The 11,970-nt window shown below is 31.9% G+C and overlaps 1 protein-coding gene across 2 annotated transcripts; it reads left to right on the top strand.

Moving 5' to 3' along the window:
* Positions 1-266: 266 nt before the first annotated feature.
* Positions 267-9,303, top strand: LOC149072183 (ras-related protein Rab-1A-like). 2 transcript variants are annotated; one of them, XM_089246582.1, is made up of 7 exons: positions 267-417; positions 1,376-1,448; positions 2,477-2,524; positions 3,675-3,722; positions 6,141-6,236; positions 7,089-7,220; positions 8,148-9,303. In XM_089246582.1, exons 1-7 carry the CDS (start codon positions 410-412, stop codon positions 8,346-8,348), a joined length of 606 nt encoding a protein of 201 aa, XP_089102708.1. In that variant the 5' UTR covers positions 267-409; the 3' UTR covers positions 8,349-9,303. The 2 variants fall into 2 exon arrangements, with proteins under 2 accessions (XP_089102708.1, XP_089102709.1); XM_089246583.1 differs by lacking the exon at positions 2,477-2,524 and having other exon boundaries at positions 279-417; positions 8,148-8,476.
* The last annotated feature ends 2,667 nt before the right edge of the window (positions 9,304-11,970 follow it).

Below are 11,970 nucleotides of genomic sequence, written 5' to 3'. Positions count from 1 at the left end.
AGTGTATCCTGGGATTGATAAAAAACCCGGGAAACGTTAAAAGCCATGAAAAATGTAAAATTGCGTAAAAGTCCCGTAAAATGTGGATCATATGGTCTTAAATATAAAAATTTATGCATTAAATATATACATTACGGTTAATTAAATGCATATGTTGGCGAGAATGGCTCATCTTTTGGCGTACATTTCACCCATGGAGGAAAGAATAGTTGCATTTTACCGGTATTTGGCGATTGATTTTGCGGCGTCATTCAAACAAGTTGATTATAGAGCTGCTTGGAAGTTGTGATCTGTAATCTATATACATCTAGTCCGCCACTGAAAATTGCATCATATCAAAGTTTGTTGTGTTTGTAGTTTCGCTCTTGTTTTGTCAACATCTCTTGTTTCATGACGGGAATTTAATGAAATGGAATAGTGAGTATACAATTAAAATACAATTGTTATTCCTTGTTTTGTTCGTTATTCCATTGTTTAGTTCGATGGGAATGAATAAAATCGGAAAATAAAGAATCCATGTTACCTTGAAGAACTTGATTTATATTTTTGATTCAACATTGATGTTTCTAGCGAAAGCAATTATTTGTGCAGCATGTGATTACTTTTAAAATAAATTATTGATTCTGACAGATAGGCTAATAGACAGTGTAAAATAAGAAAAAAGTCATTCCAATAGTAAGTTTGTGCTTTAGTTTCATATATCCAGAGTTTTGGTTAAGAAACCATCTAGATTTTTAGATCAACATTGATGTTTCAAACCAGAGTTATTATTTGTGCAGCATGTGATTGCTTTTACAATAAATTATCGATTCTGGAAGACAAAAGAAGTATATAAAAGAAAAAAAGTCATTCCAATGATTAGTTTATTCTTTAGTTTCCTGTATCCAGAGTTGTGGTTGATAAACCATCTAGATTTTTAGATCATTGCTGATTTTTTAACCAATGTAATCATGGGGATGTCAAGTATGGAGAACAAAGAATTTGCGTCCATGGCAGCCAAATAGCCTGAGATCCTTCCACAACCATGGGTGGAGATAGATTCGAATGACTGGGAGTGGGGCACAATGATGAAAGCTGGGGGGGGGGGCATGAAGATGTCAATTCATATATATGACTATAGGATTACTACATTATGCCAGTCAGCTCTGCCATTGATGATGTCCCCCGTTATCTCCGCCCATGTCCACAACTTAGTAGTAGATAAAACTGCTCAATATTTTTCAAGAATCAATTACTTTTCATTTTGTGTGTTATTGAAAGCTCAAGTTGATTTATGTACTCTTTTGTATTCATGCTTTTAATCTCTTAATATTTATCCAAATAAAAAGCTTTTTTTGACATACATATGGTATATTTTCTCTTGCTTTCTTTGTAGTGATTATTTATTCAAAATTCTTGTGATTGGTGATCCAGGTACGGGAAAGTCATCCTTGTTGAATCGTTTTGCTGTAAGAAATTTTCTTTATCAATGTTCATTTGAAATCTTAAATTTTTATTTCTTTCAGAACATAATTTTTTACATAAACTATGTTGCAATCATAACAGTATGCCTAAAGTACTTGTTTAAAACCAAATGAAGATTGTATACAAGTTTTTATAACTAGTCATAATCATACCCTTTGCTCAACCTTATCTCTGTGTCTATGTTAATTTATCTTTTGACTTTTCTCTGTTTTCCACAAGAATTTTAACAAAAATGAATTTTTGTAACTTGGGTAGTCTTGCAGATAACTGAAGCTCCATTGTTTATATTTCTTTGGGTCTCATTTTTTAAATATATAAATAATCTCTGTAATTTATAAAAATCTCTAGCTATTTTAAAACTAATGGAAAATATTAAGAAATATATAAATGAAGATAATAAAACACTAGCCATATTCTTAAATTTAAAGAAAGCTTTCGATAGCGTCGATCACAAAATTCTTCTAAAAAATGTTTACTGCGCTGGTTTGAAAGACGTGTATAATTGGTTAAAAGTTATCTTGCAAACAGAATGTAAGCTGTAAAAATTGGGAATATGGTAAGCAGTTTTAAATATATAAACATGAGTGTTCCTAAGGGATCAGTTCTTGGTCCTATATTGTGATTAATTTTTGTTAATGATTCAAAGTATCTTCAACTAAATGTGTATTTAATCAGCTATGCTGATGACACTGTCATAACCATAGCAGCAGAAAATTGTGAGGTTCTGAAAAACCATGCAAAAGCAGATCAGTGTAAAATAAATATCTTGCTAAATAATAATAAACTAGTAATTGTAAGAATGAAATGCATACAATTTCTTAGCTATTGTCATGGTTGGTAAATTTACATCCAACTGTGGCAAACATCTTCAAGGTGTGACTTAAAATTTAATTTGTGTTGTAATCATTCAAATTGCATTTTTATTATCCTAAAAATTCTGCATTATGTACAATTTTTTTCAAGTAATTATTAATATTACAATTGTGTTTCAAATATTTTTTTCTATGTTTAGGATGATACATTTTCAGAAAAATACTCCATTACAGTAGGGTTTGATTTTGTAAGTTTTTGTATCCTGTATTTTGATAAATACAGATTTATAAATATTGTTTCACATTTGCAATACATTCAAAACAATGTGTTCATATAAAATATATTTGGGGGGGGGGACAATTATATAAACCTTGATTTAGTGGTTTTCTTGATTTAATGATAAAATTAAATGGTCTGGAAAAAAAAGCAAATTTCAATCTATGATATTTATTTTTAGCAGGGGATGTTATATGACATTTAAATTTTTGAGTTATGTTTCTTAAACATGCTGAAACATCAGCACCCCTTTGATTAGTTTCCCCCTCCCTATAATTTTAAATGCATCTATTTCAGAAAATTAATATTAAACAATGTAAAGGTTGTATGTTGTCTGTCTAATAGTCATCAATCATATGTTTATTGTCTGTCTTTACAAACCAAGTAAAAATGTTTACCTATCAAATAATCATTGTCATGTCTATCAACATCAGGGCATTTCCATAAGATGGAGTTGGTTCTGCAAAAGTGTAACACCACTTATCTTGAACAATATAGATTTCAAAAGCTATGGATGTCTATATACAAAAACAATCATTGATACAAAGAGACAAGCAGCTCAGTCGATTTACAAACTGGAAATGTATGATTCTAATGACTGATGAAGCAATATGAACTATCAGAAACAGAATTACTAATTGGAGCCTGAAAATTCGCACCTGCAATTTCTACAGTTGACTTGACAGCCATGGTTCAATTCTCAATGGTGGAGGGGGAAGGAACTTAAATTGTCCAATGATTATAAAGCTATATTGATTATTTTTGTAATAAAAAAATAAATATATACAGGACAACCCATTGAACCTGCACAATAAATCACCCTACCTGGATTCTCATGTGCCCCATGGAAGGTATTACCCTACAACAGGGACAGAGCAGTGACTGAATACAGCTGCCTTATTATTTTGATATTATTATTATGTAAATTAAATAGGGAAACTTTGAGATTATACAAGATGGATATTTATGTGGAGTAATAACCCAAACACCAATTCTTTTCCAAAAAAAAATTTGCATGTGGTTGAATTTTTGAATTTTATGAAACCATTTTATTTCCCTATCATGAGAAAAATGACATTTTATTACCCAACCTAATTTTTTTTTCATTATTCCTATTATAGAAATTAAGAACTCTAGCTGTTGATGGAAAACTTATAAAATTACAATTAGTAAGTAAAATATTTCGTTCATTTTTAAGTTTTGATTTTCGGACAATATTGTCTTTTTCCCTATATTTGCTTCCTTTGCATTTAAAAGGGTTCTTCTATACATATTGAAAAATTAATTTTAATTTATAATCAATTGCTTTAATGAATAATGAAGTAATTTTGGCTCACATGGAATTTGTACAACCTATCACTTTAAATAAACTTATAAATCCCAATTGTCCATAGCGGGTAATCTAAAAATATGCCACGCAAAAACTGAAGTGAACCATTTTCCTGCAAGATAAAAACACTTGATATATAATTTATGTATGTTAAGCCAATGAACTAGTGACATATCTTGACACTAATTTCAGTTTGAAATAGATACAAATATAGAAAAGAAATCAATAGAGCATGTATATGACCTACCAATTCTTCTTGGCAAGTTTCTTACATGACACCAATACTCACAGATCACTCCTGAAACATTACTTCAAGATTTCTTGTTTATTTGCTGTCAGCAATATTTTATATCTATTTTTTGTGAACACTGCTAATTTTCTCCTCCTGTAACTTATATCACTGAAAACATCTTCATATGGTTTTCCAGAATTAAATCTATTTTTCACATTCATAAAGTATTTTTCATGGTGACCACTTAAAAAAATGTAAATAATTTGTTGTAGGAAAAGAACATAAATTTTGAAATTGTACAAATAATTTTATACCCTAATTCAATATATATATATATATATATTAATCATTCATTGGTAGTACCGACTTAACGCATGGGCCCACCCGGGCACCTCAAGAGAAGAGGGCCCCCACAAAAATGACAACCTGTTCAAATTTTCGAGAATGTGCCAGGTAGGGCCTCAGAAAAATCACTTAGCCTGGGGGCCCATGATGCTCTTAAGACGGCCCTGTTCATTGGCAAAAAGCATTCACACTAAATTTTAATAAATTTTAGAGTAATGTTTTGTTGTAAGCAGGGTTGGGGTATTGGACATTCAAAACTGGTTTTGGACATGTGGAAAAGACTGTCTGAAACTGTCAAAAACCTCCAAGTTTCAAAATGTTATGTGGAAACCTTTGTTTTTTCGGTTTTTTCCATGATACTAACATATTAAAAAAACACTAGCAGAAAATAAAACTAACTAAATCAAAAATATTTCACAAAGGTGTCAGTTGGGTTTTTTCTAAGTTAATTTTTTCACCAAATTTATGGTTTTAGGCTGGAAATCTAATAGTAAATTAATATCACTCATATATATATATAAACTAAAAAAAAACAACTTTCAATTTTTTAGTTTGTTGTAAATGTTATTTCTACTTCGCATCTTATTTTTCATGTAACATAAATATTTTTTATTAGATACCAATATAATGATGTAGTGTTTATTTAATGCAAAATTGTTCTATTTTGACTTTTCAAAGTTTTTCTTTAAATTTTCAAGTGAACTTTCTATTTTACATTCTCAATTTTCAAAAACTAATTATAAATAAAGGAAAATATCCAAAGAAAATGAGGCCACTATGTAGCTAGCACCTACACATGACTAATAGATCACAATTGAACAAACACTGATTACACCTACATGATGATAAAAGACATCAAGACCCAAAATTTTTGTTAAATTTTAATTGTTGCTCTTATGAGGCTAGAAGCTAATATTTCATGGAATAAATTCAAGCTGTATTTACAATTCTATCACATGAGGGGACAGCAATAAGAAAAACACTGGAAGAAGGCTTATCAAAAGACTGTCTTTAACACGTTGTTTTTATTTTCGTGTCCCCCAAGTTATGCATCAATTGAAAGAATATTTTCAAATTTTGTTATCTTAGAAATCATCTTGGCACAGATAAAGCAGCTAAATTAGTTGTGTTATCAAATGTTAAAAGACGCAGCTGCGCTTGATTATTAGTGTTCGATTATTACGTAAGTTTAATTTCATTCTGTAGTCATATCTATTGCTTTTTTCTAATTTTCATGTGACAAATTTCTATCCCATTCTTGTATCTTTCATGTTTCCATAAATCTAATATTTAACCTCAAGACTGTTCAGTTTTTAATTGTTTGATAACCTGATATCAGTCATATAACCCTTTGTACATACTGTTTTGAATTTCAAAATTTTATTATATTTAATGCAATTTTAATAATATAATATAATTTATATAATATAAAGTTTATTATTTGATTATAGAAGTTACCTCTTCATCAAATTGAAAATTTTTTCACTTATAGTTATAAATATGAGGTTTTGGTCAGTACGGTAAAAACCTTGCCAACCCTGGTTGTGAGAGGTCTAGTCCCCCTCACATTTTATACACGTATTTCTATGAATTAGATGCTATTTAAGGTAAACTTCCATGAGGTTTGAGTGTGCAAAATGATAAATATAAAATTAAGATAATTTTTTCTTGTGTTTTCAGTGGGACACAGCCGGACAGGAAATTTTCAGAACAATTACTTCCACATATTATAGAGGTGCTCATGGGGTTATCTTGGTATATGATGTTACTCGACAGGTGAATAAATCAATATAATTTTTCATTCAAAAGCGAAAAAAAAGTAATAAAAGTTGGTACCAAAAATATATTTATCTTTATTATCTATTCATTGTTTGACAGTGCTATGTGAACTAGATTAGACTATCCTATGAGAATTTTTGATTTACTAATGGGTTATATTGATCATATAATGACTTTTAAAAATAAATAAGTTCAAAGAAAAGCTCTACATAATGTATTACTTCTCTATAAGCTATGTATTATACAAATGAGCTCAAACTATGTATTTTACAAATGAGCTCAAACTATGTATTTTACAAATGAGCTCAAACTATGTATTTTTCATTTTCATAGAAAATCTTACCAAAAATGTATTTCTGTGCAAATGCTTCTAATTTTCTGAAATGAACTAGAAAATCTATTGACATTTTGACAGGGACTGGGTGATCGATCTACTTCATGCAAATTTTTCATCATGACATTAAATGCTCAATAAGAACCTCTAAAAGATCAGAAATGCAAATTACTGGCATCAAGTGCAGTTCATAACATTCTTATTGGATTCTAGTTTTTTAAAATATATATGAACAGTCAACACTTGTTATAATGACTATGCATTATATCAATCATTCCATTACAACAACCAGTACAATAAGTTTCACATGTTTTCATATAACGACTATCCTATACGTTTTCCTTCCTCTCTTTGGATATCATATTTTTTTTTTGATGAGGGTTGTTATAATAAGCTTTGAATGCATGTAGATTTATTTAAGGTAAATATATATATCATTTTTATAATTATGGCTTTTGCCTGTTTTTTTTGCTCTGATTTTTATTTTGGAAAAAATGTATACATATTTTTTAAAGGAAACCTTCAAGAATTTAGAGTATTGGTTACAAGAGATCAACAAGTATGCTTGTGATAATATTGTTAAAATCCTTGTTGGGAACAAAATTGACAAATCAGTGGAGAAAACTATAGAATACCAAATGGCAAGAGTAAGATATTTTTTTACTTTTTATAGAGTTTATTGAAAAAATTGCTTACTTTATGTAAGCTTGGAAATCTGCAATTAGATATTTTGCCTTAACTTCTTTTTTTTAATATAGGAAAAAATAAATAGTAGAACCATAAAGTAAAAGCACTGATAGCTTGAGAGAATTTTGTGAGACAGTATTTATTTATATATTTTTAATTTTATTGAATTTGGATAGCTTTTCATATTTCTGTGCATTTGAGCAAAACATCTTGACAATACTTGAACAGTGCAATCCTAAATGTCTTAAAAAATTAACCTTGGAAAACAAGTAATTTGAAGAAAAATTGAACAGATTGCAGATCATTTTCATTTTATTTTATACAGGCTAATAAAACGTGTATTACCAGACCAAGGTTGTCTCAACAGCATCATAGGCTCCCTGGGAAAATTATGTTTTGGACCCTTTTATGGTTGGGGGTACCAAACTATGAAATTGCACAATCACTCTCAAAAAACATAGCAGGGGGCCATCATAAACCTCATTATGATGGGGGCCTCCTTATTCACCTGAGGCTCTCAGGTGTGCCTATATGTTAAGATGGCCCTGTTTCAGCCCAATTCTTGGGTGCATTCTTGACAACATTGATACATTTTTTGCTACAATGACTTTGCTGAGAAAAGTTTTTTTTTCTACTTGTCTCATTCTTTTCCCTTGCCATCTCAAATGTTTGTTTTTTATCTGTTCTAAACTTTTGAAAGAGAACAGGCTAAAGATTTAAGAGAGAAGTAGCAGTCATATTTATTCTAATTTGGTCCTAGATGTTTCTAGGAAATGTACTAAATAATTTTTAATTCATATATTGAGTTTTTATAGGCAATTCATAATGTTTGTTATCTTATCTAGCATTACATTAATGGTAGTTATAAATCTTTTTATTGTTTACAGGATTATGCAAATCACAGAAGAATGCCTTTCATTGAAACAAGTGCGAAAACAGCATTAAATGTGGATGAAGTTTTTGCTACAATGGCAGTAATGATCAGAAACAATGTAACATCGATTCAAGAATTAGAGGACTTTCCAAATAAGGATACTATAAGTCTTGAATACATTGCAACTAATGAAAATTCTTGGGCTTGTTGCTGATAAAGTAACACATTCCATCTGCTTCATAAGTCTTGCTGGATGTACCTGACCAGAGATATGTCAATAATAAACTTTGTACCTGTTCAATGAGTTTCAATCCCCTGTTTACATGTGCAATATGCAGTAGCATTTTGAGTTCTAGCACCTGCTTAACCTCCTTTCCTATAATCCATTGCTTGAACCGGCTGGCTCACGTGACCTCTGACGACATCTAAAAAGTGGGGTTAAGTGCCTATATTCATGTAAACAGGTTTTGGAGAAAATCTTTGAAGTCTGTTTAAAACCCACTTTTCCCATGTAAACAGGGCTTTAATGTTTGGAAACTAATTCAAGGAATTAATTTTCAAAGCTCATAAGGATGTCACTGTGTTCATATTTAACTGTGCTTCTAGATTTGTAGCCAAATTATTATGTCAGTATTTTCAGGTTTCTTGTATTTTAATCAACCAATTATTATTATTTGAATGTTTAAAATATCTAAAAATAATACACTGTGTGAAAGATTTCCGTATCTTACTTTTATTTTCATAAAAGCTATGAAACGAATATATGTGATATGTCATGTATTTTTTGTACATGAAGAGACTGAATGTGCCTTTGAAAATGTGATTGTATATGTGTTATTTTGTTGGTATGTCTTGAAATGTTGTTTTCCAATAGTAATATATGTACATTTATGTGATATTTTATATATAAAATCTGTGTATATATTATATATATATATATCTGCAGTTATAGTGTTTAAGTTATTTCTTGTTTAATCTTGAAACATAAATTTCCTTCATCATTTGATTTATTATTGCCATACTTTTTGTCTTGTGAAATGTTGAATTGTATTAAAGAAAATTTACCATGTTAAGTTTCAGCTGAAAAGCACAAGAGAGCTTGAAAGGATGTCATTTTTGTACGTATTATTAAAAATATGTTGAAAAACATATTAAATATTGTTAAGTTATTTGTTTTGGATTTATATTATTTATTAAGGGGGAAAAAAATCTATTCATCTAGGGCAGTACTTTCATTTTTTTTAAATTAAAAAAAAATTTTTAATGCCAATTCATAATTAATGTACTGACAATTTTGTTCAATAATTATTATTTCTATAATATATCTTTCAGCCAAATTTTATGATTCTGCTATTGAAGAACTTCCGATTATTCGTTTTTGCAAAAATTCTTTTCAAATATGAGTAGATTCTACCACCTGAAGTAAGATTTTACCAAACAAAAATTTCATAATGAACGAAATGAATTATCTTATATCAGGGGTTCTCTTAATGTATGGGTCACAGGAGCTACTGAGATTGGTTGTACGAATCTCATAGGCGGAGATAGACATGGAAGTCTGGGGGGGGGGGCCACGATGATGATCATGTCAATTCATACATACATTTATACATTAGATCAGTCGACTACACCTTTGACACTGGGGGACCACCCATGACAAATCTACTTACAATCTGGTTATGAATTCGTTTGTGACACCACTGGTATCAGGTGGTGGTACATTATTATAGAATGCTGAAAATCATGTATATATAAAAATATGAACACATCTTGAACGAACAAAATTTGGGTATGACAAGAATTTGAAATTGATGAAAGAACATAATTAATGGAAATTAAATTTATATATGAAAATATGAAAGAAACAATTCAAGAATTTATGCCAACAATGATTCCAGAATCAATGAAAATTCAGAATATATGGAAAATAATTTGAGAATAAATAAAAATTCAGAATCCCACACACATGTGAAAGAAATAATTCCAGCATGGATGGAAATTTAGAATTGATGAAAAATAATTTGAGAATAAATGAAATTCAGGATTTTTTTTTTAAAGAAATAATTTTAGAATCAGTGAAAGCTCTCAATTTGTGCGCCTCTCCCCTGTTTGGTCCTGGGCTCAGTCTCGGCTAGCCTACCTGTTGAGACGCTGTGTGTGGACTGGTTTCCATTATAATTTCGAGAAATAAACATTGTGTGTATCAGAAATATTCAATGAATTTTAAAATTAAAAATACACAGATGAGTCACGAATTTGATCATGCTGTTGATTTTGGATCGTGGCTGAAAAAAGTTAAGAACCCCGGATGTATATATCACTCTATACAGGTTCGTAGCCGAGTTTCTTTCGGCGATGGCCAAAGTGATAGAACGATAGACGTAAGGGGTCATTCAAGTATTACATAAGCAGATTTTCGGCCATTTTTGACCCCCTCCCTCCCGTCAGCAGCTCAGATTATTTCATATCTTCAAAAAGGGGTGGTTGATGACGTAAGCAACCTTCAAACCCCCCTTGTCATCAAAAGTCAGCAAATCCGAAACCCCTACCCCTCGATACTGACGTAATACTTGAATGACCCCTAATCGCTTTATTTCATACACGATCGACGCTCGCCGTTCCGCGGAAAACAGGCGTTATATCGAAAGTTTAAAAAAGAATATTTCCAAGAGAGAAGCAAATTTGGATGGAATAGAGAGATAGACGGATTTTTTCTCAGCCCTAGATATCAAAGAAACTGATATTTTCTGGATGTTATGCTGAGGTGAACTCGGAAAAAAGGGTCATCATGTCGCCATTTCTGTTGTACCGCCGAGTCAGGAAATTTTCTGACAAGGACGAACCGGGTATCGAACTCGTGACACCTCTAAACATCCTTTGGTAATATATATATATATAACGTGTCGGTAAACGATTTGGTAAAATATAATAATTTTAAAAAACGCGTCCCAGCAGATTTTAAAGAACACTATCTGGACGAATTGTGCGATATGGTGTCTCCAAGTAAGCTATCAGAGAAACTAGATAGGTTCGATGATGTAAAGAGAACTCTGAAGACACCTCTCCCTAGTGACAGCACGAGGAACACAAGACTGGTTCATCAAAGTCCGAGGTGGAAAGCCAGCGGAAACCAGATTCTTCAGGGTGAGTCCTTCCCACCTAAGGTGACAATGGGTTCGAATACCAGAGAGAGAGAGAGGCGCAGTCACTTGCTATGCGTGTGGGGCAGAAGGCCATATAGCAAGGTTTTGTCCTGCAAGAGGTCAGCAGGAGCCACTGATCCGGGCCCAGGCGAACTCTGTCCAGACAGAAGATGAGGACACAATTGAAGAAACCACAGTCCTAACAACACGTATCGCGGTGCCGGCAGCTGGTGTAGGTGCGAACATTGACACACCGCAGACAGTGAGCTTGAAATGTGGTCAGAAGACAGTAAGAGGCGTAGTTGATTCCGGGGCCACAGATATCAGTCGTTAGATCAGATTTGGTTGAGATCCACGACAGTGAAGGCGAGGGGAGAATAAAGATCAGGTCCGCATTTGGCGAAAGTTAGATAGACCCTCGGAAAATATGCATGATGAAGATCAGCGACCACGGGTACGTACCGATTGCTTGCGCAGTGTTGATTGATAAATGAAATGCTAATATGTCCGACGGCATACGACGCACTCTTGAGAAATGTACTAGCTCTAAGTCCGATCAATGAGCCAAGCCGTAAGGACGATGTGTGTACTTCATCTGCCGATTCCGGTGCCAAGCGCGAACAGAAGGTCAAGTCCAACGACAGCAATAACAGCGATTTTAGCATACCTAACGAAGACCTTGAAGAGAGGATC

The sequence above is a fragment of the Pholcus phalangioides genome, unplaced genomic scaffold (assembly GCF_987345545.1).
Source record: "Pholcus phalangioides strain wild (caught in Gottingen) unplaced genomic scaffold, Ppha-v1.0 ptg000017l_1, whole genome shotgun sequence".
Taxonomy (NCBI): Eukaryota; Metazoa; Arthropoda; class Arachnida; order Araneae; family Pholcidae; genus Pholcus; species Pholcus phalangioides.
This window is presented reverse-complemented; position numbering and strand designations above follow the sequence as displayed.

Excerpts from the sequence above, each read along its gene's own strand:
- LOC149072183 (XM_089246582.1), top strand. Across the intron at positions 1,449-2,476 it reads CCTTGTTGAATCGTTTTGCT|GATGATACATTTTCAGAAAA; the intron begins GTAAGAAATTTT and ends TTCTATGTTTAG. Across the intron at positions 3,723-6,140 it reads AACTTATAAAATTACAATTA|TGGGACACAGCCGGACAGGA; the intron begins GTAAGTAAAATA and ends TTGTGTTTTCAG.